The 27051-nt window shown below is 42.0% G+C and overlaps 2 protein-coding genes across 5 annotated transcripts in view; one reads left to right on the forward strand and one right to left on the reverse strand.

Annotated features, from left to right (window-relative positions):
* Positions 1 to 14499, forward strand: TUBGCP4 (tubulin gamma complex component 4). Its single transcript, XM_074549004.1, has 18 exons — positions 1 to 158; positions 265 to 393; positions 959 to 1081; positions 1466 to 1519; positions 1980 to 2036; positions 2581 to 2660; positions 3276 to 3477; positions 5394 to 5559; positions 6691 to 6815; positions 7473 to 7523; positions 7884 to 7989; positions 8311 to 8418; positions 8649 to 8787; positions 9307 to 9484; positions 10244 to 10378; positions 11378 to 11494; positions 11919 to 12058; positions 12364 to 14499. Exons 1-18 carry the CDS (start codon positions 81 to 83, stop codon positions 12374 to 12376), a joined length of 2001 nt encoding a protein of 666 aa, XP_074405105.1. The 5' UTR covers positions 1 to 80; the 3' UTR covers positions 12377 to 14499.
* Positions 14214 to 27051, reverse strand: part of TP53BP1 (tumor protein p53 binding protein 1) — a 27132-nt gene continuing 14294 nt past the window's right edge. For all 4 annotated transcript variants that reach the window (XM_074548963.1, XM_074548961.1, XM_074548960.1 and 1 more), the window contains 14 exons: positions 26930 to 26987; positions 25644 to 25736; positions 24042 to 24543; positions 23201 to 23353; positions 20923 to 21212; positions 20439 to 20615; positions 19750 to 20171; positions 19427 to 19618; positions 18739 to 18942; positions 18023 to 18235; positions 17359 to 17453; positions 16223 to 16422; positions 15261 to 15406; positions 14214 to 14551 (listed from right to left, as the gene is read on the reverse strand). In XM_074548963.1, coding sequence (XP_074405064.1) covers positions 14364 to 14551; positions 15261 to 15406; positions 16223 to 16422; positions 17359 to 17453; positions 18023 to 18235; positions 18739 to 18942; positions 19427 to 19618; positions 19750 to 20171; positions 20439 to 20615; positions 20923 to 21212; positions 23201 to 23353; positions 24042 to 24543; positions 25644 to 25736; positions 26930 to 26987 — 2933 coding nt within the window. In that variant the 3' untranslated portion in view covers positions 14214 to 14363. The remainder of the gene's footprint in view (positions 14552 to 15260; positions 15407 to 16222; positions 16423 to 17358; positions 17454 to 18022; positions 18236 to 18738; positions 18943 to 19426; positions 19619 to 19749; positions 20172 to 20438; positions 20616 to 20922; positions 21213 to 23200; positions 23354 to 24041; positions 24544 to 25643; positions 25737 to 26929; positions 26988 to 27051) is intronic.

Raw genomic sequence — 27051 nt, forward strand, 5'->3', positions numbered from 1 at the left:
GTCTCCTCGGCGCCCTCCGCCCGCCGTTCCCGGCGGCCCCCGCGCTGCTCCCGGCAGCCCGCGCGGCCCCGCGCGACAGGATGATCCACGAGCTGCTGCTGGCCCTGAGCGGGTACCCAGGGGCGGCCTTCACCTGGAGCAAGCGCGGCGGCCTCCAGGTGTGGCATGGCCCTGGGCAAAGCCCACCCCGGCTCCCGACCCGCCTGGTCCCTGCCCCCCACCCTGCGCGGCCCGTCCGTCCGTCACCGCTGTTTCCCCTTCCAGGTGTCTCAAGAGCTGCCGTTTCTGCATCCCAGCGAGACCAGCGTCCTCAACCGGCTCTGCCGCCTCGGCACCGACTACATCCGCTTCGCCGAATTCGTGGAGCAGTACACGGGACACGTACAGCAGCAGGTGGGGGCGCCGGGCCGAGGTATTTCCCGGGAAGAGCGCGGCAGGTGCTAGTAAGACCAAGCTGCCCAGGACACAGGAGTGGCCCGTGGCCCATACGCGCGCTCGCACCGAGCAGAGCTCCAGAAAGCTCTCTGCGATGCTTGTAAGGGAGGGTAGAGAGCAATGAAGAATGAATCAAATGTAAAATCTTATTCTTGGGGACGTCTTGTAATAATTTCTGACCACAGCAGACTGGCCAGTGTTTGTCAATTGAGCAGAATGCTCATGACTACCTCCTCATGATTTGCGAAGACCCTTGAGATCCAAGAGGCATACCTAAGTGAAAAGAAGCACTGGTATCAGTGGCTCCCAGCACTTTCATATGTCCACAAAAGAGCTAAATATAAGTCTGCTCAAGTAACTCTAATTGTGATGAGATTCTATTTGTTTTTCTGATCACTTTGTGGTGAGCTAAGCATTTCAAGATGTTCTGAGCACTGACTACTGCTGTGATACTGCACAGATACTACGTTACTCTTCAGAGTTGTGTGAGGATGCTGATGCAGATTTTATTGTTTGGTTTCAGGATCACCATCCATCTCAGCAAAACCAGAGTGGATTGCATGGCATTTATTTGAGAGCCTTCTGTACAGGTCTTGATTCAGTGCTGCAGCCTTATCGACAGGCACTACTTGATCTAGAACAAGAGGTAAAGGAGAGAGATACAGAACAAGAGGCTGTAGTGCTGCTGACAGATTGTGGAAACTTGTCATTTCTGCAATTAATATATGAGTAGTAGTTTCTAAAATTAAACAAGGTATTTTCCTTTCCACGTTAGGGATGCCCTCCTCTGAGAATTATTCCTGTGAGATGCCATTGTAAATTACTTTTCATCCTATTAAGTATTGTCCCCTCTTCCTTCAGTTCAGTAAAGGCTTCATCTTTGTCTGCTGTCTCAGACTATTGTGGTTTCTGTTTTCAGTTTTAGAGGTTTTGATTAATCTCTACTAGACTAGTAACTGTCATACCTTGGGTAGTGTCACCATCCAGTGGTTGTGATAATTAATCTTCTTTAATTGCTTTATCTTTATAGTTTCTGGCTGACCCACATCTTTCCATCTCACATGTTAATTACTCCTTGGACCAGGTATGTCATGTTATTAAAGAGGTAGTGTTCTTTGCTTGCTCTTATCCCTCATTGAGTCTATATAATAAGAAAGTGGGTGGATAAACGAGGCTTATTCCATCATGTCATGCCATTTCTGTCTAATGCCTCTACATCTGTAGTTCCTTAACCATGCTCAGAGGATCACCTGCACTTCAACACAAAGCTAAGATCCTCTACCTTGACTCTCACACATTGCTCACTGACTGTGTTTAGCCTGAACTACTGCTGGAATATAGTAACTTTGTGCATCTTGGCCCAGTGAAGGAAAGACATACTTCCTGGAGAGTTGCATGTCATGTTTCTAATTTGTGAGGAAACACAGATAATAGTTTTATTAAATTATTGTGTTCAGCTGCTGTCCACAGTTACTCAAGTACAGGTTTTTTTCTCTCTTCCTTACATAACAACCTAAAGCAATATTTCATTTCTTGTTCTGCAGTTTCAGTTACTCTTCCCCTCTGTAATGGTCATGGTGGAACAGATCAAAACTCAGAAGGTAAAGTAAAATTGCAGCTAGTTTCTCTTAACAGATTTTCTCTTTAACTGACAAAGTAATTTCTGCCCCCATTCCAGACTTCTAATACTAGAAAATAATGTAGTTCCAGTAAGGATGCCCTGTTACTAGTTCCACTGTAACTATTGAGACTATTTTACAAATTCATTTACACTGTATTTGAATTTTTCCCTTATCCCATAGTCTTTGATGTGCTGAATTTTATAGGACAGTATGCTCAGTAGGTTGGAATTTTTCTCTTCTGAGACTGTTTTTTCTGGCTGTTGCCTGAAATAAAAAAGACAGAGGCTAATGTTTTAAGAATCCAGAGATGCTTACATTTTTTTAAGGGAAAGTATTGAGAGAAACTTGAGTGTAAAGCCACACATAGAAGACCTTTTTCATCACTACATGCAGCATGTTACACCTTTCTTTCTGCAAGACTGTGAAGGCATTTTTTTGTTAGCTGAAAGTGTATTGCTTAAATGTATAAAAAGGTCAATACCTATCCAAATAACAGACCTAGTGTAACCTTTTCTTTCTCCAGATTCATGGGTGCCAGATATTGGAGACAGTCCACAAACATAGCTGTGGGGGGTTGCCTCCTGTTCGCAGTGCTCTTGAAAAGTATGTAGATCCAGTAAAACTATTACTTCATTCTTCTGGAGTTAGTGTCAAAGTGTTTCTTACTTGTTGAAACAGTACATGCAAAACAGCCTTGGTATAAAAGTAGAAATAGCATGCAGGAGAAAACTGTCACCATCCTCATTATTTATCTAAAGTAGGCTTCTGGTGAGAATTAAGGCTAAGGGCTTAGGAAACTTCAGACCCAGGTTTTTCTTCTTTTTTGTGCATATCACTGATCTCTGATCTTTGATCCTTCAAAATTATAAATGTGACTCTGTGAATGTTCTGATATTTGTATGTCCTTATGGAGAAAGTCAAACCACTTAAAATGTCCTTTGAGTAGAAACAGCAACCACTGCAGACTTATACCTCTGGTATACTAGCAGATTTCCATGGAGAAGCCACATATTCAGAGGATATGTTAGCTTAGTTTTGCACCTTCTAGTTTTGTCCACCCTTGTTTAAAAAAAAAAAAATATATATATAAAATACCACATTAGGCATTTAGTACTTTCCATACTCCTTGGCTGACCAACTGGACTTTCTGGAACAACTTACAATGAGGTTTTCATTATTGTGTGCAAAGGCCTGACTGACTGTTTCACATGACCTCAGGATTCTGGCTGTGTGTCATGGAGTCATGTACAAGCAGCTCTCTGCCTGGATGCTGCATGGATTGCTACTAGACCAACATGAAGAGTTCTTTATCAAACAAGGCCCCTCTTCTGGAAATGTCCCTAGCCAACCTGAAGAAGATGACGATGACTTAGGAATTGGGGGTCTTACAGGAAAACAGCTACGAGAACTGCAGGACCTGGTAAGATCTATGAGTCATAACTTGGCATCTTTGGTTCTTAGTGAACTAAAGATGTGTATTGTATTCTACTTTGGTGCGAGCTATGCTAGACTATAATGAAACCTTCTAGGATGGTAAAGTGAAATAATACTGTAATAGGTTGCTGCTAGGCGTAAGGGGCAGAGACCTATTGTTTGGCACAGCTGGATAACTCCACGGCAGAAAGCCCTATGGATGGAATAGACGCTGATGTCAAGTAGTGGGAACTGCTGCATGCCCACTGCTCTTGACTGACTGGTTCCTCATTCCTTATGGTCAACACTGTGATCTGTTTAGCATAGGCAATGGTGATAGTGTGAACAATTCAAGAAACAGGGTGTGGGGAACATGGCTGTTGATTTGATTTGCACACTTTCTATGGGCACCTGGGTCAGGTGCCTTTCTTGTACAACCATTAGTTCTGCAAATGTTACATAACAGGTTAATGCTGCTGACATTACTGGTAGAAAATGTGTTATGTGAGAGTCAAGGGACTGCTAAGTAAGGGAGCAACCTGCCGGCACACTGGTGAAATGTGGTAACACTTCCTGTAGATGCTATACAATTAGAGTGCCCTTTTGCAAAGCACCTTTCTCAATGGAGTAGTCTTCCACACTGAGCATTTGAATAGTGTCTGAATAGAGGATAGTGTGGAGCAAGTTCAACTCAAAATTTACCCTCTAGTGAGGGTAAATTTACCCTATGGTGAGAAAACATTTCATGGGCACTTATGGAGTTAGTGTGGTACATGCAGCTTTGCTGTAACTACACAGAAACTGTGTTACATACTAATTAGGTGCCCTGTGCCAACAGTCTCTGCTGAAAATGGACTACACCCAGAGAAAAACAGGGAAAAACTTTCAAAGGCAGTTAGTGGAAAAATCTGTTACTTCACTATATTGGATAAAGAAAGTGAAAATTGTTCAGTCTTCTAGGTTCATGGTGGAAATTGCAGACTAAGCAACTTCTTTCTTCAGTATTATCGACTAACAGCATTGGCAATTCTTCAAAGAGTAAAATAGGAACTCTGAGTTTTAGTGGAATAGATCAATGAAATACTTGGGTACTGCCTCATCTAAAAGTGTTGCTAGAATCTTAAGAATTGCCAACCTGTTAACATCAATATACAAATTATTACTGAATTTTCCTATTGAAGTGAAGAATTTTGTAGATGGCAAACATTCTCAAAACCGTGGGTGATTTTTTTCTGGATTACGGAGCACTGAAACTAATTCTGCAGTAACAAGAAAGCCAGATGAGATTATTAATATTGCATTCATGAAGGAAGATCCTGCCTCCATACCTAGAGTTTCTTATTAACATTCAGAAAAAAAATTAATAACTTACTGTATTGTTCTAAGACAACTTTCACAGGAACTGAGAAAATTGCCTTATCTTTGCTAGTAATCCTTTGGATCTTTATCCTATTTGCTTACTAGTGGAAGTGTTTATATTTGGCCTGTATCACAAGTGTTCTAACAGTGTTGAAACATAGGAATGGGTGTAGGGGAGGATTATTTTTGGTAATGCCAGTTAACATTTTTATGGCAGCAAAGGACTGATGTTATGCATTTGCAATAACACTCCTTTTTCTTATGTATCATAACCCTTCAATACAGCCAATTTGTTGCAGTTCCACAGAGTTTTAACTTTTTTTTTCCCCCTTCTGCTGCACTCTGATGGAACCAATATCTCCAGGGAGATCTGCTAGCATACTAGAAGTATAAGGAAGATTACTGGCTTAGTTAAATGATACAAATCAGTTCTGCTACCTTTCTGCTTACTTCCAAAGCTCTTAAATGCCCCCCTCACACACATTCCCATTTATACACCTTTTCTGTCTGGTTTCCTGACACTGTTTTGCACTTGATTTTTGTTTTCCCTGGTGTCTCTGGCAGCGCTTGATTGAGGAGGAGAACATGTTAGCTCCATCTCTAAAGCAGTTTTCTTTGAGAGTAGAAATGCTGCCTTCATACATTCCTGTACGGGTTGCTGAGAAGATCCTCTTTGTGGGAGAATCTGTTCAGATGTTTGAGAATCAGAATGTTAACCTGACCAGAAAAGGTAAGGAACATCTTTCTTGCAACCTTTGCTCAGTTATGAGTGACTGACATGTAGTTTCCAAAATGCCACATTAATTAATTCCTCAACAGTCACTGACTATTGGCCATTATTCTTCAGACTGTATGGATAGTTGTGCCGGGACAGAGCAGTAGTCCCAGTGTTCTGCTTCTGATTGATTCCAAGGGAGAGGTGTAAAAACAGGATGAGTAGATTAACACTTTCCAAACATAGTCTCGAGGTTTCCAGCAGCAAGTTACTATGTGATTTGCTCTGCGTAAGGCAATTGCAAAGGCCTTGATTTCTTTTCAGTTTGCATCCCTAAAGACTGCAAAATGACACAAAGGCACATCTTGCTCTGTATATATTGCAGAATGGTGTCATGGGATTAACTTGCATCCACAAACATGAGAGATTCACTTGCAAGGTAGTCCCAAAGTTGCTATAAAAGACAAATTATATGGAGCCTTAAAGACAGCAAGGGAGAGAAATTTCTAGGTGATAGTTCACTTTGAGAGCTTGAAAAGTTTACATTGAAGGTGGTTTGTGAAATATATTTCTACGCCAGTGGGGGAGGACTGCTGTGGTGGCACTACCTTGAGCATACCTATGCAAAAGTACTTCAATTACTTGAGTGACATTACAGAGAACAAAGGACCACTTCAGGTGGACTGTTTTCTTGCAGTAGCAGAAGCGGGGGGGGCGGGAAATTTGTCTTCTAGCTCAGTTGGTTAAAAAAACACAAAGTCCCCAAGTTCAGGCAGTAGGATAGATTTGAAAGAGGCAGGGGTAAGGGAAGACCCAAACCAGCTGGGTAATGTTGCAGAAAAGTTTGTGGGTTTGAAGATCTAGCTCAGTCCTCGAAAAAGGGCTTTTAGCAGCAACCATTTATGTAGAAAATATTTGGGGGTTTTACTGATACCACAGCACTGCCGAGGCAAGTAAATATACTGCAACTGTACATGCAATAGTAATGTTATACCTTTTTACTTGTACTTTAAAGCCTCCTCTTCACGTTCCTTGCCAGACCTGAAACAGTGCTGCCTGGAGAGCCTTTCTGTTCCTCTGTTCTGTCTGCACATCTCCAAATGGCATCCATTTTTACTCTCTGAAATTCTTCTCATTGCTGCACAGGCTCCATCCTAAAAAACCAGGAGGACACTTTTGCAGCAGAGCTACATCGACTCAAGCAGCAACCGCTTTTTAGTTTGGTAGACTTTGAATCAGTGGTTGACTGGATACGGAGCACCGTTGCTGAGGTGAGCATCCTAGGAAGGGTAACTACTATGCAGGCTGAGAAGCTCTTTTGTTAAGGACTTGGAAGAAGAGGGCTCGTCAGTGCCAGTGACTGAACAAACATTTCAGTGGTGCAGCTGTTCTAACTGGTCTCAGAACTTCTAGTCACAAAAGGTCATTAACAAATACTATGCTCTTTCATGAGGGAAAGAAGGGAATTAATGGTGGTTTTTTTTTATTTCACTTGAAATTATTTCAGAACTTTTCATTTGCTTTCAGCATAATAGAGGGCATCTTGCTGGGCACATGCTTTGGCAGTTTTTAATCTTTTTTTCACTTGGGGCAGGGAGGAGAACCTAAGAAAAGGGGGAGGTTAGAGAATCAAGAACAAAGCTGGAGTAGAACTGGTTTCATAGAAATTTGCATTCTTTTGCCACAGGTCTTCAGGTTTCTTAGGCAGAGTTTTTGCCAATATATATCAAGAATTTTAACTGGTAGCATGAACTGCTACACAGGACTCTGACTGTGTTCTGTTGTAGTTTATATAGTATTTTGTATAGGTGCTCTTTTTGTATGCATCGCAAGTGTTTTAAGACAGCAGCTACTCTTCTCTCTGAATGGCCAAGATAATTCTGAGGGGAGATTTCTGTTGTTTCATTTGATTTTTGTATTTTCACTAGCATCTTTGGAAACTGATGGTGGAGGAATCGGATCTACTAGGACAACTGAAGGTAATGCAACTGCTACTTTATTTTTGCTAAAGCAGCTGTTTCTTCTCTTCTTTGTTTCTTTCTATTAAATACTTTGCTGCCTTACACTCTGGGCTTTCTTCATTTAGGTAAAGCTGTTTTCACTTTCCAGTCTCAAGATTGGCCAGGTTCTATCACTGTATGCTCAGAGTTAGAGGGATGTGTACTTTGCATCTTGAAGCAAACAAACGCAGCGTAGACTTTTTGGTCAGTGAATGAAATTCAGAGCTGTGTTTAGAAACAGCACTTGTCCAAATAATAAAAATGGGTGCAATCAGCTAGGATGCTTAAAATTTCTGCTCAGTTTTTAGTATGTTAGGTACAACAAACTTATCTCCACAGATTATAAAAGACTTTTACCTTTTGGGAAGAGGTGAGCTGTTTCAGGCTTTCATAGACACCGCACAGCACATGTTAAAGACACCACCTACGGCTGTAACGGAACATGGTGAGTGTTGCTTATTTGCTAACCAACTGGCCTCATTGTGGTATAACAGGAAAGTGGTAAGCCATGTCCAGTACAGAAGAGTTCTGTCTTAACTCTCTAGTTTTGAAACTACAGCACTTGTGAATGAGAATGTCCCAGAAAGTGAGTGAAAAGAATCTCTCAGAAACCTTCTAATGGCAGGTATTTGAAACTGTAATTAAAAGAAAAGAGTGTCAATAGTGCATCAATTTTGTCTTTTAGGACCAAGAGTAAATAATTAATGGGTGCAAAATTAGCACTAGCTGCATCATCTTGTGCTGATACATCTTCTCTTGTTGTCAGATGTCAACATTGCATTTCAGCTGTCTGCTCATAAGGTACTGTTAGATGATGACAACCTTCTTCCTCTTCTTCACTTAACCATTGAGTATCATGGAAAGGAACATAAAGGTATCTACTTGCATTTTTAGATGTAAATTAAGAGGAGAGATGGTGACCTTGTTCTTAAATTGATTACTTACCCTTCTCTCAAGTTAAAGAAATGCTAATTTTTACCCTTTACTGCCCTATGTGTTGGCCTAGACTACTTTGGCTCCTCTTAATTCTTTTCTTCCTCTTTTCCTTGCCATGGTTGCACTGACTGAGAAGATGACATAATTCAGCACCTTATTTGTTTTTAGATACTTCCCAGACTCGTGAAGGGCCTTCTCGGGAATTATCTCCACGTGAAGCCCCCACATCTGGATGGGCAGCTCTGGGCCTTTCTTACAAAGTTCAGTGGCCACTGCACATTCTTTTTACTCCTGCTGTTCTCGAGAAGTAAGTACTAGGTGTGGTCTTTTTATATTCATCTGTATGTTCCCTGATGTGAGGCATTCACTAGTGTGTTGGGGGATTTTATTCTCTATGGAGAGAAAGACAGAGCAATTGCTCCCTGAACCTTAAAATGGTTCATTCTATTTACTCGTATTGAAAGTACTTGTAATGACAGTAAGACCTGCAAGATGCTGACAGATCTGCATTGATTTACAAACAGCACTACTTTGACAGTGTTTTCATTGACAGCTCCCCTCCTTACACTGAAACTAACTTCATATTTTTTAGGTCACTAATCAGTACAAGCAGAAATCTTGCTCTGCAAGATGTGCCATGGGGCACATGGGCCATGACCTGACTGGCCCTAACTATTGGCAGTCACCGCCTGTTTCTTTTTCCAGTCTTGCATTGTTACATTCTCCAATAACTCCAGTAGCACTGAACTCCAGTACTCCAGTAACTCCATTTTCCAGTAACAGAGGAAGATTTTAGTCTTAAACAACTTTGTACTTTTGGTTGTAGGTACAACGTTGTGTTCAAATACCTGCTGAGTGTGCGACGAGTTCAGGCTGAGCTGCAGCACTGCTGGGCTCTCCAGATGCAACGTAAACACCTAAAATCTAATAGAACAGATGCCATCAAGTGGCGTCTGAGGGATCACATGGCTTTCCTTGTGGACAATCTTCAGTATTATCTGCAGGTCAGTATAACAGAGAAAGATAAATTGTATCAGTTAATCAGAAACTGGGAGAAATACATGGAGGGAGCACTGAAGACCTATCTCGAGTTTCTGATTCCTTGTACCTTAAGGAAATCAGGATTTCCTTTGCAAGTCTAGAGATTCCTCCAGACTACTGCTCCAATTACGAAGTCTTTGGACTTGTGAATCAGTGAAATGGAGGAGTTCATTAGTAGCTCTCTAATGCTACTAAATGTTTGTGAGAAACCACTCATCTCTGAAGGATCATCATTAAGATACCATCCTGGTTCCTTCTCTAGCCTCTAAGTAAACTCTACTTTGAGTGAAGTTTTGGGCTTTTTTGTTTGGTTTTTAAAGAACTGAGAGGGAGCCTGGATTTCTAAATTCTCCACAGTAATGTGGCTGAGCTTTTGTACTGCAGCCTTTGCCCTAAGATTCCAAATAGTATCTCCCAGTATAAAATTCAGAAATTACTACAATCAAATACCTTTGTCTACATGCTAGCTATATACCTTTCCTTCGTTAAAGCTATATACCTTTCTACTTAGATATTACTTAGGCATCAAAAATTGTTGCATACCCCACATTATGTACTGCTATTGTATATAATTCATTGATCAGCCAAAGAGAAGGGGATCCTCAGCCTATAACATAAAGGTAGCAATAAGGAAAGTAAATTTCTTATTCCAAACTTCTGGCTGGTCTGAAGCACTCCCAGTTCCTCAAACCACTAATGAGGTATCTTCATATACTCATCAGGTCGATGTACTGGAGTCTCAGTTCTCACAGCTTCTGCAGCAGATAAATGCCACAAGAGATTTTGAGAGTATACGATTGGCTCATGATCATTTCCTAAGTAATTTGTTGGCTCAGTCTTTCATCCTTCTAAAACCTGTAAGTAGGTCTTGTTTTCACCTTTTTCTACCAATTATCCAAGTGCCCTAAGAAACACACCTTTTTTAACAGATATGACAAATCACATCTTTAAAACAGATCAGTGATAATCTCCTGCAGACTACAATTCTAGGAGTTAGGCAGGTATAAACTATAACTGATAATTGAATTAAGATCGTCTATTTTACAGTTGGTGAGTGTGAATGCTGTATTCCTGGCAATTCTAAGTCAAGCTTATTTCAGTGTTCAGTTAACTTTAATAATTTGTATTTTATCACTATGTTTTTATCACAGGCTATTTTATTAAAGAAGAACTAATGAGCATAGTGCTGGGAACTGTATTCCTGAGGGATTCACAGATATGGGTTAGACTAGGAAAAATTTCATCTTCTACTTAAGAGAAAAGATTAGTTGTGATGTTCCTGAGTGGACTTAGGGTGTTTTTAATTTAATTTAAAAAAAAAAAAAGTTAGAAGTATTTTTATAAACAGCATCACAAAAACATATGCAAAGAAGGTTAGTTTCAATGAAACACAACGTCTCTGTGCTCATCTATGAGGTTATTATAGAATAAAGATGTCAGAATAGTAATTACACAGTCAGATAACTGATACAATGGAAATTCCTAGTTTAGTGAACAGTGAAAGAACCACAGCTCTTGTTGGTCTTTATCCTGCCTTCTTAATCCCAAAGCTGCAGTGATGACCTGCTGGTTGGATAGAGAAGCCAGTGTTCAACTCCTGTGCCTATCTGGATGGTTAATTGCTGTTTTCCCAGAAAAGTCAGCAAAAGGTTGTGGGAGGGGCAGAGGGGAGATGCAGCATAACATTTAAATCCTTTTTCCATAGAAAACTTTTTTTAAAATGCTGCATCAATATCTTCCTGAATAAAAAGTACAGTATCAGAAACATCTTTGTTATGAATGCTACAACTTTTCTGCTTTCTCTCTGTGTATGAACTCTGTTTCAACTATTAACTTGTACTTTTTATTCCATGTAGGTTTTCCACTGCTTAAATGAAATTCTGGATCTTTGTCATAGCTTTTGTTCTCTGGTCAGTCAGAATCTGGGTCCCTTAGATGAACGGGGAGCTGCACAACTCAGTATTTTGGTGAAGGTGAATTTGTTTCTGTGGATCTGTTCTCCTCCCATGCAAACATTTTAACTAAGCAGTTTTCTTGGCTTTAAAAGTTCTAGAAGAACTGTGAGTGTAAGCCAAGACCCTCTATGTAAGTGCTTGTAATTATTTTACCTAATCAACTTGAGTTGGAAATTCTGTGTGCACAGAGAGGCAGAATGAGGGCAGATACTGGAATAGAAAGGAGGCAGAGGTTGATACCTCTACACCTCCTTTTGTATAACTAACATCTAGGAGTTCTTGTGGCTCACAGCTTACCTTATCCTGGACCACAAGCATCGCATCTCTTGTAGTGATTCTCTTCTTCAGGCTGTTATAGGACTGGGTAGGCAGAAACAGAGATGAGATGCTTGTTTTCCTTCTCTTCTGAGAAGGCCCAGAATTGACATTTCCAAATTTGTAGGGATTCAGTCGTCAGTCATCACTGCTCTTCAAGATTCTCTCTAGCGTTCGCAATCATCAGATAAACTCCGACTTAGCTCAACTGCTGCTACGCTTGGATTATAACAAATACTACACCCAGGCTGGAGGAACCTTGGGCAGGTAGGAATATCTTGAGGGCTGCTTGTAGCATTATCCTGAGGTACTTGAAGTACAAAGCCATTTTTTATTGATGGCTTCTAATTATTATGACTTACACTAAGTGTTGATAAATACTATGACAGAAAAATAACAATAATAAATCAGCATATGGTAATTTTTGGGTTTCATATGCTTTCTTCCCATTGAGTTTCTTTTGGCAGAAAGTTGAACAAGCTGCTAGCTCATATTGGCCAGAAAATGCTGGTGTGGGTTGGTAAAGGGAATTACTTTCAACATGTAGCTAATATTGTACCTTTCTCTTGCAGTTTTGGAGTTTAAGCACTGAAGGCCTTTGCTTCAGGCTGTGACTAGTGATGCATCAAGCACTGGAGACTGGCGCTCTTGGACAGTTGCAGAGTTTGCGCTCAGATTTTTCTTTGTAGCCGTCTTTTGCCTGATGAAATGCTGTTTCACAGGGAATTGGCAGGAATTGCCTCTTATCTGAGGCTGCCCAGCAATTACAGAAAGCTATTCTATTTCTTCAAGAAATCAAAAAAATATGCTTTCTGCAGCCCTGCATATACTTATAGGTGCTTCCAGGGAGGCAGTCTGAACCTCTTCAGAAAGTGAAAAACCAGAATTAGATGTCTGGACTCTTCAGCTGGACTGTGTTCCACTTCAAGTTTGAGTATGGAGGAATTAATCCTCTTCTAAGTTTTGGCTGTATTCAGAAGTTCCACTTGTGTAGTAAGCTGATTTACAGTACACAATGTCTTCTAGTCAAACACCACCAGATAAATGAAACAACAGTAGCAATTTTCAATTGAGGTGAAGGGGGAGGGAAAAAGAAATATTTTTTTAAGTCTCTAGTGCACTAGTCTAGTATATGTGCATAGATCAGGGAGACACTGTGGGCTTTCTCTGTACAATTTAATAGTTTATGTGCTAAAATTACACTTGCCAAGACAGGAGCCTTGCCCTGTTTGAGTGGAAAGGGCCGGCAGGAAAATGGTAAGGAGATGCTTACCTGGGATGTTCACCTGTGCTATTCTCATTCCAGACGATTTAGAATGCTACTAGTGACTACCCTACTGAACCAAAATAAAAATATCTTGTTGTGTAATTATATGGAGTATTGTCAATGTCTGCACCCTAGTGAAAAGGGAATATGCATGGCATGGTCTTGTCTGTCACTGAAGAGCGTGATCTGGCAGGAACTCTTGCCTGTTACTAAGATTTCCTAGCCTTGCTATAATGAACAGACCCTTGAATGACTGGCAAAAGAGAAGCCTCCAGTCCATCACTAGGGTGTTGTAGCAGGTTTCCCAATTTGAACACAAATGCTGCCAGGAAACCAGCCTGCCCCTCAAAGGGTTGGTATTTGCACACAGCTGCAGCTCACACTGAAGTTACATGTCCTTGGGGGGAAAAAATCCTCTCTGCTCACTCAGGAAGACACAGTAACAACAGCCAGCAAGTGTAAGACTTGGCACCTTCCACACATTACAGTTGTTTATGGTAGGTCTGCACCTGATGCAAGGTTTAAAAGCCCTTGACCATGGAAAAAGCTAGAAAGCCAGAGAAAGTTGAAGGTTGGATGTGGGATTTATAGACCAACACAGTCAACTGTCTGAGCCATGAAATGATAGAAGAAGGAATACACATTGAGAAAAACTTTACACTTTTGAAGCAAGGGACTAAAGATTGTATGAGGATGGAGGGAGGGCTTCAGCCTATAGCACTGTTTGTGTGAAGAGCTTTTGCCTTTATACCAGCTGACCCCTAAGATGTGAATGCAGACGCTCAAAAGCAGATGATTTATCCCGTTACCATTTAAAGATACACACCGTTTACATACTCTTTGTACCTCTTGTGTCTATCTCTAGCACTCACTTCAGCAGCACCTTAATGAAATTAATAGAAAATAAAAGCTGGAGCAAACTGGAGGAATACATGGTGGTATTCTTGCCAACAAACAGAAATGCTATGGCCCTGAACTTCTGCTAATGGAAAACACTCTTTCTCTGTAACTGACTTTGTGTTAGCTCAGGCTTACTCAAAGCAGAATATTAGTGATATTTAGCTCAGAGAAATGTAAGCATTTCTTTTTTCTCTGCACTCCTTTCCTGAAGGCATTGCCCTGAGTAAGTTTAGATAAATGAGGAGTACCAGCAGATACCACAAGAGATCAAACATTTATTTAATCATAAAAGTCCAGCAGATAAAACTATATACAATAATCCATGCATACTGCCCAATTCACAAACATTTAAAACCTGTTTAAAACACAGTCTGCACAACAGTTGGACAGCAGGGCAGAGTTCACTCAGTGAGGGACATAGTCATGTTTGTATTTTGGATGCTGCTTGTAGCCTACTCTCTCCCCAGCAATAAGACTCTGGATCACCCACTCTTGTGAGACAACAGGCAGCCGTAAAGCTTCTGCACACTTCAAGACACCAGCTGGGCAGGAAAAATCAGTCACCACCACATCATAAACACCCAAAGCAATATCTGTACAGGAGGAAAGACAGGCATCTGTCAGGTGAAGAAAGGATTTTGCTCTGCAGCAGAACATCATAGAAGCACCGAATGCTAAATTATTTGATTTGAGAGGGACCTTAAAGCTCATGTCATTCCATCCTCTGTCAAGAATGCGGACACCTTCCACTGGACCAGGTTCCTTCAAGCCCCATCCAACCTGGCAGCTCAGTGTGTTTTGCCACTATGAACCACTCTTATGTCTTCTCATTCCTAGGCACTGAATTCTCTTTGTAAAAGTTAAGACACACCTACAGCAGCCCTGCACCTCACAAGAAAATATTCCTTTTAGTCCAGATAAAAATAAGGGGAAAACCAGTAGCCAGAAGTATAGGCACGACCCTGAGTCCTGACCTCAGGCTGTGAGTGCTAGGGCCTACATCACATACGGAGAGGGAGAGACAGCCCAGTTCAGGGGGACAAGAGAAGCACAATTTGAGACACCAATTTCCCCCTTTCAACATAGGCTGGAAGCTGATGGCTTTTGTCTGAATTGCTGCAGCTTCTCTGCAAGACAGGTGTCCTAGATGTAATCTATATACAGATTACATTTGAGTAGTGAGCATTCACCCTTTGCCTGCCTTTCTGCTTACAGACAACCTTGTAAACCATCCCACATGGTTTTAAACCATACTAAAGACCACAGTGGCATAGGACTCCCTGAGAAACTGGCAGTGAGTACCTTTGTTGTGAGCACGTGAGTAATGCTGTTTAACAGATGCTGCTCCCCCTGTCATGAGAATTTCAGACCACAAATCCAGGAAGTTCTCTTGCTGGTCTGACACCAGGAGAACCTTCAGGTTATGGAATGGGTTTTCTCGTGGGTGCCTGTAGAGTGAAGAGAAATGCAGACTGGTAAGAATATCCAGTAGCCTCATCACCTGATTTGCTCCCATGTATGTTTTTTTAGTATTTTGCACACCATGACCCTCTCTTACCACCCTTCCTGAAGTACTTGGACTGACTATCCTTTGTTTATAGAGACTAACACAGAGCTAGACAATGTTGGTGGGGTATGTGCGCAGCAGCCTATATCCAAAGTTAAACTGAGCTCCTCCTAATCCTGAGCCACCTTTTTTGTGCACATTCAAATTACTTCCACTTTGATGGGGCTGAGCAGGAAGACCTCAGTCTCCTGCCCAAAAGTCTACAGTTATCTACAAATTTGTGTCTGCCCCTCAGCTTGTCTAAGGAGTCTGACATCCTCTGTCATCTCAGAACAGGCTAACTGGATTAGACTCCACAGAAAATGCAGAAGGTAGCTTCAAAATGTATCAAGGAAAAAAGAAATTAACATAGTATTGTTCTCCTTTATCCATTTCTGAGCAATTAGAGAAATTAGCCGAGGGTGTGGGAAGCCTTGTCTGAATTCTGCCTTCCTCATGACACCTTCCTCATGACTGACACCTTCCTTACTTCCAAAGAGACTGGTTTTTGTGTATATGGCACCCAAATGTACCTTGGCATTACAGGTCATTTTAAGTCCAAAGAAAGAGATGGAAATGCTGCTCCTATATGGAAGGGAAAGTATAGGGAGTCAGTACTCAAGTCAGCTTCAGTATCTATAGCTATTCAAGAGCCTCCCAAGTGGAACAGGTCTCTCCAAGAGTCTGTAGACTCAGATCATGGTTATTTGGCACTCACCATTCTAGCAATTTTTGCTCCTGGAGGCTATATCCAGCTGGCAAAAGGTAATTCCGATAATTTTGAAGCTGATTAGCATGACAGCTATCATGGACCCAGATATGAGACACGCAAGGGATCCCTCTGGCAAGGCACAGCAAGTATTTCTGAGTTCGACAATGCTGGTCCGCAATTAAAAGACACTGGTATGCTGCATTACACTTCAGGGGAGAAAAGAAGGCATGTAAACAGGAGGCAATGCTTGCAAAAAATCCCCCCAAATTATCCTGATGCTAAACAGGTTAAAGAAGAAAACAACTGAAACCTTGATTTTCACAGCCATATTATGTGAAAGGTGAATTAGATAAAGCTAGTACCAATTTCAGAATCTGTTTAATCATATCCTATTCCAAGCTCTGCACTTGCTCTAGGCAAAAACTAGTAGTTTTTGTATCATAGCTCTTTTCTAGTTCACACAAAGTCCTTTTAGTCTCAGACTCAGTAAGTCACTAGACAAGTTTGCTTCCTCAAGTAAGATGTTCCAAAAACAATTTACCCTCTTTATTAAAAAAAAGTAAAAGCCACACTAAATTACAGCAGTTGTCCAAGTAGATCTGGTAAGTGAAGAGCTCACCTATGGTGAGACCACTCCAAATCTCGAGTACTTCATCCACTCCCAGGTTCTGCAGTATACCAAAAACATCAGACATGCCGAAACAGGTCCAGCCAAGGACCACTAAGAGGCCTGGGCACTGGAGCACCTGACATACCAGAAGAAGCTGAGAGCTGAGCTTGTTAAAGATCAAAAAGGGAAGGCTTGGGTGGTCTTTGTAATGCACATTTATGACTGATATGAGGGTAATACAAAAGATGCAGCCACACTCTTCTCAGTGTTATCCACTCAAAGAACAAGAAGCAACAGTTACAAACTGAAATACAGGAAATCCTTTTTTTTTCCCCTATTTGGATCAAGGTGCCCAGAAAGGCTTTGTTGTTTCCATCCTTGACAATACTCAAAACACAACTAGACAAGGACCTAAGAAATCTGCTCTATTTGAACCCACTTTCAGCAGAGCAGTTGGACAAGATAAGCTATAGAAATTTCTTCTAATCTCAACTATTCTGTGACTGTTCTAGATTAGTAAGTGAACCCTTACCTGGGTTTCATTGAAGTCTTCCAGGATATAGCCAGCTCCTGCTCGCAGCTGCTGTGCTATGTAATGTTTATCATACGGAGTCATCTCTAAAAAATCTACAGCAGAAAGTTCAATTTTTGATTATAATCTATCTGCTTATATTCCTGCATCTTAGTCTACAAAGCCTTCATCTATTCCAGTAAGGGATCTCAGCTATACTCCCAAGAATTTCTAGAGAAAATCATTAAAAGAGTCAAGGAAAAAAAAAGGGAGGGGGGGCAGCAGAAGGGGCAACAATACACCAGTAGCCAGGTGAGCACTTTGTCACTTCTTTGACTGCATGAAACATGACACCAGCAAAGGCTAACTGGAGCAATCCATACATGCTTTCATGTTCTCTGCTTGCCAGCACTATCCTTTAGCTCTCAAAACCTTCCTTCTTACATTATACTATTCTGACACTGATGATGTCACTAATTTTCACCTTTCTTAGCTTGCTGAACAAGCCTATGATCATCATCAAGGTTTGTCACATCTTAGGCCACAAGTCGGCTAAGTCAGAGACTGAATCTTAGGTCCTTTCTGGAAAGGATTAAAGAGCAAATGCCTGATCAGACAGTATCCAGCATTTTTCCTAAAGACACAGCATCTCACTTGAAAATGCAATGGGTAAGATTTGCCTCACCTTCTTCCTCCTCACTGCTCCCAGTGGGACCATCTGATGGCTTCTGGTGGTCGACCAATTTGTCACTTGGTGTTGCCATGGTGAGAAGAAAGGCATAGCCCAAAAAGAGGGTCTTATTGTGGGGCAAGGGTCCATGGTCACTGTCCAGTACTGGGGGATCTGCAGCATTTACACCTTCACAGGTGCTTAAAAACTCTCCACCTCTCACAGCCCCTGCAGAGAGACAGAAGCACCATGAGTCTTCAAAGATATGTCTTACCTGAGGAACCAGTTCAACTCAGATATTTTACTGCAGGAGACACAGAGAGGCAGGATTGGGCTACAATTACACTAAGCTAGGTAGGGATCTTTTATCCTTCTGGATCTTCAAATCAAAATATGAAGGACTAATGGGACAAGTTTGTAAGTCTTAACAGCATCCTAAACAACACTGACTGCTGTGAGGGGTCCCTTTAACAGCTTTCAGGACTGACTAAAGAAATAAGAGAGAGACCAACCACAACATTAAAGTCAAAAGGCAGAACTGAAAAGACGGCAAGTAAATACTCAGACTACGCTGAAAGTATCTCTGGCTGCTGAATGCATCCAGGGAGAATCAGCCTCAAACCATGCAGGGAAAAAAAAAAGCAATCTGATCTACTTTTTAGTTATGGAAAGCGGAAAGATAATTACAGAAAAAGTAGTGCTGAAAAAACTAGATGAATTCAAGTTCTCACCAGAGTTTATCATTGCTGACTTGCGGCCACGTTTCACTGGGGATCGTTCATCTTCAGAAGCAAGAAGTTTCCTTTTCCCAGACAGTGAGACTGGTGGGACACGTGGACTCTCCTGCCCTTTACGAGTGGGAGTCGTGCTGCTGCTGGAAGTGCTGGGAGAACCAAGGTTACTACGTCGCTTCCTCTTCCCCTCCACCAGATTATCTGCAATATAGTATGCAGGAATTAGTGACGGGCTGTCACCAAACTCCACAAGCTTTCAGCCTACCTATCTGTACAGAAGTGGCAGAACTCAACAGTACCTTGAACATACATGCCACCACCCTCTGACAGAGGAAGGCAAGAAAAAAAAATATATCTTTCTTCCCAAGTCCTGTATCCTGCTTGTCTGCTTTCCTCTCAGTACTGCTGGGACTTTATTATCAAAGCAGCCATCCACCAAGTTTACTTGAAGTACGGCAAGCATCACTGTACTTGAAGCAGAAAACTTTCCACAAGCAAGTCAATACCACTATGTCTCTGAGGGCAAACAACAAAAGGATCTCAAAAATCTCACTATAAAGTACAAAAAGCATCACTGAATATCCAAAAACATTTAAATATTGGCAATTCAGATCAGGCACTAGAGTTACCTCAAAGGCACAAGACACAGAATAGCAGTCAGCAGCTCAACAGCACCTCTCCTTACCAAGACTGATGTCAGCTGCTTTGGTCACAGGGGTGACAGGTTCATAAGGACCTAGCCCAAACTGCTCCCGCAGCTTATTTCCTTGTTCCTGAGACAGGATAACAGCCATTCGTTTATACCACTTCCTCTGGCCTTCCTTTTCAATGCAGTAGTATAGCTCTCCAGACTCCTTCCGGTGTCCCTTCACCACACCTGACAAGACAGCAACTAACAGCTGTTAGCCAACCATACCCAGGCTTCTCATCCTCCTGGAACAAGCACCCATTCCCCATCACATTCAGCAACTCAAAAAACCAAGTATGAAACTCAAGCACTGCTCTTACCTGCACTGAAGTACTCGTCCTCAGAGAGTGCAGTCACTTCTGTCTCCAGTGGGATAGGATCACAGAGCAAAATATCTTTTCCTAGCACATCACAGTCATATCCGTCATCAAAGCGCAGCTTGTACTTTCCTGCTCCAACATCTTGGGTAATTGTCCCCGAATAAAAGTACCCATTTGAGGACCACTTTGCTACAACCTTGAGGCCCACAAAGCTGCTCCCAGTGGATGAGTCTGCACAGTCCAAAGGAACAGTCACCACTTGAAACGGGATTTCTGGAGAGTCACTACGGCGTAAGGCACAGAAGCCAGAAGTGCCAGATTTCTCTCCTCCATCTGGCAGGCGAACTGAACGAGTACATGATTTCTGCTCAGGTGATGCTGTAGTTGAGAGATCCTCCATACCTGGCAGTCCAGCTAAATCTCTGTAGAAAAAAGCAGCCCCATATAAGAGAGGGGAGAAGAAAAAAAAAAAAAAGACAAAAAAAAAGACAAAAAGCATTCCCAGAAAGATCTGAAAAAACAATTACTAAGTATAAAATACCTGGAGGAGGTGCTTGCAGTTGTTATATGGTATGACCAGAAACTTCTGAAATACTCAGTACTCCTTTTCCTCTAGGACATTAAGACAGAAGTTCCCTATTCTCTTTCTTGCAATAAATTAAAGTTACAGTCTCCATTTTCCAGGGTACCTTGTTCCTGTTGTTCGAGATGGTGGGCGTCCTCTTCTTCCTCGTCCTCGAGGTGTCACAGGTGCTCTGCCAGCCTGACGAGTGCCAGGCATACAGTCCTCCTCTTCCTCACAAGGCAGTGCTCCTGTTTGGCTAACTCTGAGTGGCGATGCAGGCTGACCAGCTCCTTTCCTAGGGCTAGAGAATTTATGAGTTAACTGTTTTGAGGAGAGAAGCCAGCCCACTAGGATCCTCCCATTTTCTTGATCATCACAACACATCCAGAATTTTGCCTCTTTGCTGCAAAGTAATGGCTCACAAGAAAACAAGCTACTCCTCCAGGAAGAACAGATGCAAAAGCAAATACTACCTCCTTAATTCTGTTCATCAAGCCAGATCTTTTTCAGAAAAGCTTTTATTTAGGTCTACCCTGCTTCACACTCACAAGCCAGATACCTGTTTCTGCAAAACATCTCTTCCTCTTTTCCTAAGACTCTGCACTTACCTCAATTTTCCTAAGATGCCTCTGCCAATGGGTAAAGCAAATTCTCCGGTTTCTGTCCCACACACTTTCCCTTTTACAGCTCCAGTTCCTCGCCCTGAGATGCTGCTGCTGTGTGTGGCAGAGTGACCACTGCTTCCTCCACTGGATGTACGGTGGAGACTTGAGGCCTTAGATGAGAAAGAGCTGACATCACCAAGGTCCCCTGAGGTCAGCGACGAGCCCCCTGCAGTTCTTGAAGGGGACATGTCGGTCTCACATTCCTGGCTCTCCACTACAGGCTCCTCAGTTTCCTTAAAATAAGCAAAAAAGAGGATTGTCTAAGATGATACATGTAGGAGTGACAGGGGGTCACGCACGGTAGGGACGGACAGAGACGAGACCTCTTTGAAGCCAAGTTGTATAACTTGCAGTTTATTACAAAGGGCGTGGGTGCAGGGCCCTGCTGCGAGCTGCCAGCCGCAGCTCGGAGCGGGGCCGAGAGAAGAGAGGCTTAAAGTGTAAGAGAGTCAACGGCAAAGGTTTAAGAGTGGAGAGCATGTAGAAAGGAGGGGGTGAAGAAGTGCAGAGGGAAGACAAAGAGACAAAGGAAGAAAAGGGCGTGAAGAAGAGCACAAGAGCGAGCAAAGAGATAAGGGAGAAGAGAGATAAGAAAGCGCGAAAAGAGAGCAAAGTTCTCATTACAATACAATAAACCATCTTCAGTGTTGAATATTCAGATTCTCATTAACCAATCTACTACAGCATGCATATCTTATAACATTTCTACACAACTTATAAGAATCACTATATTACCATACTACCTTTATGTTTTAAACCCTAAATCTTATTCTTTGGGCCCCGTCTGCCAAGCTGCAGGGCTTGCTTGCAGAGGGAATTGTTTCCTCCAGGGAAGATAACATTCAGCTGGTTACATCATTGTTTTTCAGCAACTAAGGTATCTCAAAGGTTGCTTTCATTTCAATCTCGCTTATAGTTTCTATATTCTCAAAATCTTTTGTCAGGCAGTCATATTTAAAAGGCTTTCTTTTTTCATCCTCTCCAACAATACAAGTGCTAGATCCTTTACAGTCACCAGTCCAAAGTGCAGACAAGCTGACACGACATTCATGAAGCTGATGACAGCCACATAAACTCCAGTCTGGGCCAATCCATGGTAGACAGTGCATCTCTCACTACACGTTTGCAGCTGCTCTGTATCAAGAAGTCTCATTAAGATGTCAGTCAGCAGAGTTGAGGAATGCTTTCAGTGCAGGTAGCACAGGGCTGCAAGTGCAAGCTGTATGTTGAGCTCTGGGGGGTGAGAGCCCCAGGCAAAAGGTCGTGGGACCTGGACACTTGGAGGCACAGCAGGAACAGAAAACCCCCAGACCTTCCTGCATTTTTCCAGCTTAGACTGTAAGGGTAAAAAAGCCCAGGGTGCCCTTTGTTTGAAGTTTCTCCTTGGAGGCACCAGCTCAGGTGTTATTGTTATTTAGTTATTGCAACAAGATTAAATTATTTTAAGGATCCAGATGTCTGAGACTCTGCCATGGGAAACCTGGGGTCCAGTCCAGGGTGAGGAGACCTGATCTAACTGTGCGAGTGTGGGGCACGCAGGGACTCGAGCAGGGCACCCATCAGCTCTGTCCACTGTGAAGGGGCCTCAGCCCCAGCTCAGGTGGTGACAGTTGTGACTGCAAGAGTGGCTCCTGGATGCCTGGACAGGGAAGTTTCCTTAGCAACAGGGCAGAGCTCAGCTTTGTATCCAATTGGTCTGGCTTTGAATAATTCCCATCCCTCTAAGAGTGTGAGACTGCAACAAATACATGAGACATTAGGAGCTTTGGGTTGCTTATAATCCAAGATCAGTTTCAGACAGCTTGTCATCTGGAGTTACTAAAGCTTTATGGATATAAAAACATGCATCTACAGAACAATGATATCAAGTGTTGGTAGGTAAAGCAGAAACGGTTATATGATTGTGATTACACCAACTATGTAAGCATATTTCAGGACGCTTAATTCTCCATTTTTACGTTACAATAAGTCTTTTGTTGAGTTCTTTGGGACTTGAACATGTCTTGAGAACACATGGCATGAAGAATACCAGCATCAAATCCACAGCTTTTGCTGTTCACTAAATGGCCTGCAAGTCTGCTCATGAAGAAAGCCTTGGCATCACAGCACACAGATTTGTTCATTCAACTTGTTTCCTGCAGTCATAACATGCTCTCACTTTAACTACTTCTACTTTTCAGCAAGTATCTCATCCCATTTAGCCACGAAAACAGGAACTTACCTCAACTACCTTTCGTTCCACCTCTGCACCATTGATGTAGTAGACGTCTGTTATAACACGTGTAACGACAGTGCGCACTTCTCGAATGGTTCGCACGTGGCGACGCTGAACATGGCCTTTGGGTGGGTGAAGAAGGTTGAATTCCTCTTCTCCCTGTAATAAAGAGGGTACAGTAAAATCAAAACAGACCACAATAAAAAGCAAACTATTTCTGAGTAGGAGTACCTCTGCAGTACAGTTTCCTCATACCATGCTAAAGTACAGGAGTAGGGAACCTTTAAGCATCTTGTTACAAATTAATGCAACACAGGAGACCCTAAACAAAGGAGAACTGAATGCATTCTGCTGACAAGTAGAGGAAGAGAAATCACAACAGTCCAAGGAGGAAACAGCAAACTTGTTTAGCACGGCTTCTGATACTCTTTGACTCAGTAGACTCCCACATGTATCACATCAATCTTGCACTGTCTTTTTATGGCCCTGTTTATCTCCTATTTCCCACAGGACACATTAGTCTTAAATGATGTTTAGCAAAAAATCATCTTTCTAGTCTTTCTATTGATAAAAAGCCCAATCCCAAACAAAAATAATCAACCAACCAATCCAAACTTGTCACATTTTTCCAGAAAATACATATGGAGACATTTACTTCCCAAATTCATGCTGTCCAATGAGTATTGCTACCTTAACATTTGATTCAGGACAGCTTGTGACTTTAACATTTTAAAGTGGCCCCTGGCCTTTTTTTCAATAGAGAACCAACTGTTAATGAATCTACTAGCTGAAAGGACACTTTAGGGTCTGTCCTAAAGCAGTTAAATACGGGCAGCCCTCATCCCACCTGACTGCGCAAAGAGTCCGTGTCATCTCCAGAGGTGTTGACAAGCTTTTCCCCGCTCTCGTCGGTTTGAATGTTCACATCTTGTTGCCCAGGTTTTTGCCCAGACATACTGGTTCCTGTTTCCACCTGTCTACAGATTTCTTCTGATGTTTGTGTTGCTGTTGTAACAGTTGTTGGGGTAAAAAGACAGTCTGCTGTAGTTTGGATCCCTTTATCCTTGATGTTTTCCCACCTCTCTTGACTTTGATCAATTTGAACAGCCTTACTTTGTTTTCTCAGCATTCTTCTCCTATCTTCTGCCTGAGTGCTTGCAACATCAGTCTCCATAGACTCTCCATCCTCTGCACCAGAAGACTGCTGATGGCAGTCCTGCTGCATCCTCTGAGGAATTAGGCTCTGTCCACCACTGCCGTCTGCCTTCTGTTGTTGGTACTGCCAATCACTAGGATTGGTATGTAATTCAGCATCTTCTTGTGTGCCAGGAAAAATTAACCGATCCCCCCTGCAAACCAGTTACACACAGATCAAAACTACTGATTTAGAAAACAAGACAACCAATATGCTGCCACTCAAGTAAAAACAGTATTAAAAAACCCCCACCTTGGCAGTCACTCAACTGCTTCTTACAATTGCACAAAACTCAGAGAGTTCAAATAATAAAAAAATCTTTCAACACTTCTCAAGTGATACATAGGGTGGTAAAACATATGGCTGACACTGTACAGAACTAAGTGCTTTTTAAAATACAGATTTTCTTGCTACACTACACACATTAGGCACCAACTATGCAACTTCCCAGAAGCATGTCATCTTGAAGTTACTTCAGGCTCCTCCAGTGCTTAACTGGCTTGAAACTGATAATCACAGGTAGCAAGAAGACCCAGCAGCATAAACACAAACGCTGTCTAATGTTTTCATTAGAATTTGTCTGCTCTGCCAAAAGTACTGCCTCTGCCAGGTACTATATGGGACACTATACTGATCCAAACTAGAAGTACGTATATGGCTTCCCTTGGGTACTTGAGGATTTTGGGGAGTGACTGTTCTCCCTTCTGGTTGTGCCTTGCCCAGCGCTGGAACTCCCTATTCGTTATGGTCTTTAATGTAGCTGTTGAAATTCAGGTTACTCTTTCTACATAGATCTCACTGTCCCATCGAAAGACAGAATGGAAAACACTGAAGAAGCAGATTTCTATTTCTAGTTCTCCAGGCGGCACCCTCCTCACTGTAACATACACAGCTGTACAGTCCTTTGGAAGGGGGACAATAGCAACAGCAACAACAAACCATCAAAACTGGTCAGAAGATCTTAGAGGGGACAGAAAAGATATTTAAACAGCCTTAAATATGGTGTCAATTTTCTCAAACCCAAGACTTCACTGAAGTATATTAGTCTTCTGGGATCACATGGCCACTCAATCAAAAGGTAAGCCTGATAAGCAAGCGAGACACAAACATACAGATTTAGTATACTTACCCCATTGTCCCCAACCTTCTAAGTCACCCAAAGAAAATGGCTTAGCACAATTTCTTTGATGTAGAAAATGCACACCTGAATATAAATCCAACCAGGACTGGCAGGCAAAGACTGTGAGGAGTTACCTAAATGGAGAAGTGGAAAGACCATGACCTCTGGCCTCATCCTCTCGACGAACTTCACAGACACGACTAAACACAGATGATGCTTTCTGGGAGCTAGCAGTGCAGATTTAAGACAAACAAACAAACAAAAATGCATCAGGAAGTGAGAAAAACCCTCATACAGCAAAACAAGAATTCTCTAGCTCCTGGTGAGAACAGAGTATTGAGCTTGTTGACCTACACAGCCACAGAATGACTGATATGATCCATCTCAAAGATCAAGAATGAAGCTGCAATTGCACAAGCATTACTGTCATTTCTGAAGACACCCTAACAGCCAAGAGCAATGGAACAGTTCCAGAAACCATTCTGTGGAAAACTGCAGCACCATCAAGAGTTTCAGCATCTAGTGCCTCTGGTACCCACCAGTTAGACCCTTTATGGCTTACTTCTCAGGAATTTCATGGCACCGTAAGAATATTGGGAATTACAGTCATAAAGCAGACCCTGAGAGTTCATATTCATCCCATACCTATAAAGGTAACCCATCCTCAACCAGAGAGAAATTACTATCACCCATCCTCAGCACTGAGGCATGATTACCATCTAACAAGCAATCCTGTAACAAAAGATACTGACTTTATTCCTATGTTTTCTCATTACTTCAAAACACTACTCTTCACTCTGATTACTATAGGACACCATCTTTCTTCCTACTGAGATTCCTGTTAGTATTTACAAATATTACTTCCTGCAAGCTAAATCAAGCAATGCTAGACCTTAAATTTGATTGATACATACAAATCAAAAGACCAAGGGAATAATTCAATGTTTTGGTCAAAATGTTAACCTGTGATTTCTGTATATCCATGAACTGATTATGAGTTTCTATCAGCTTTATACAAAAAGACAATTCTCCTTCAGAACTTCTAAGGTTCTTGGCAGAGAATTGCACCATGAAAGACAGCAGAAACCCATATATTTGAAATTTAGGAGACGGATAAGGCAGACTTGCATTCTGGACTGCACAAGACATGAACTTCTGGCTTTGACTACAATCTAATGGAGGCAAAATGCTGACATTGGTAGGAACCACAGAGCCCATAATGAACAAACAAGTGAGGTTCCCACTGTGCCTATGCAATTAAAACCTGCTGCAAGAGCTATAGACTTAATATCACATCTACTGCTAGAATGTTCCTTGCTTCTGTGTCTCCTAATTTTTTTTCCCCTACAGTTGATAATATGTGGAGAAAGGATCTACCCAGACCTTTGTATTAACTCTGCCCAGCAAGAAGCCCAGTTACCTAGCAGCAGCCTCAGCAGCAGCAGAGGATCCATCTTTCCTGTCACTGGCTGCAGGCTCTGAAACAAGAAGGAAGGGAAGGATGATTTTGGCATCATCTAAAAGGACTCTCTCAACCTTTCC

Source organism: Zonotrichia albicollis, chromosome 11 (genome assembly GCF_047830755.1).
Source record: "Zonotrichia albicollis isolate bZonAlb1 chromosome 11, bZonAlb1.hap1, whole genome shotgun sequence".
NCBI classification, from domain to species: domain Eukaryota; kingdom Metazoa; phylum Chordata; class Aves; order Passeriformes; family Passerellidae; genus Zonotrichia; species Zonotrichia albicollis.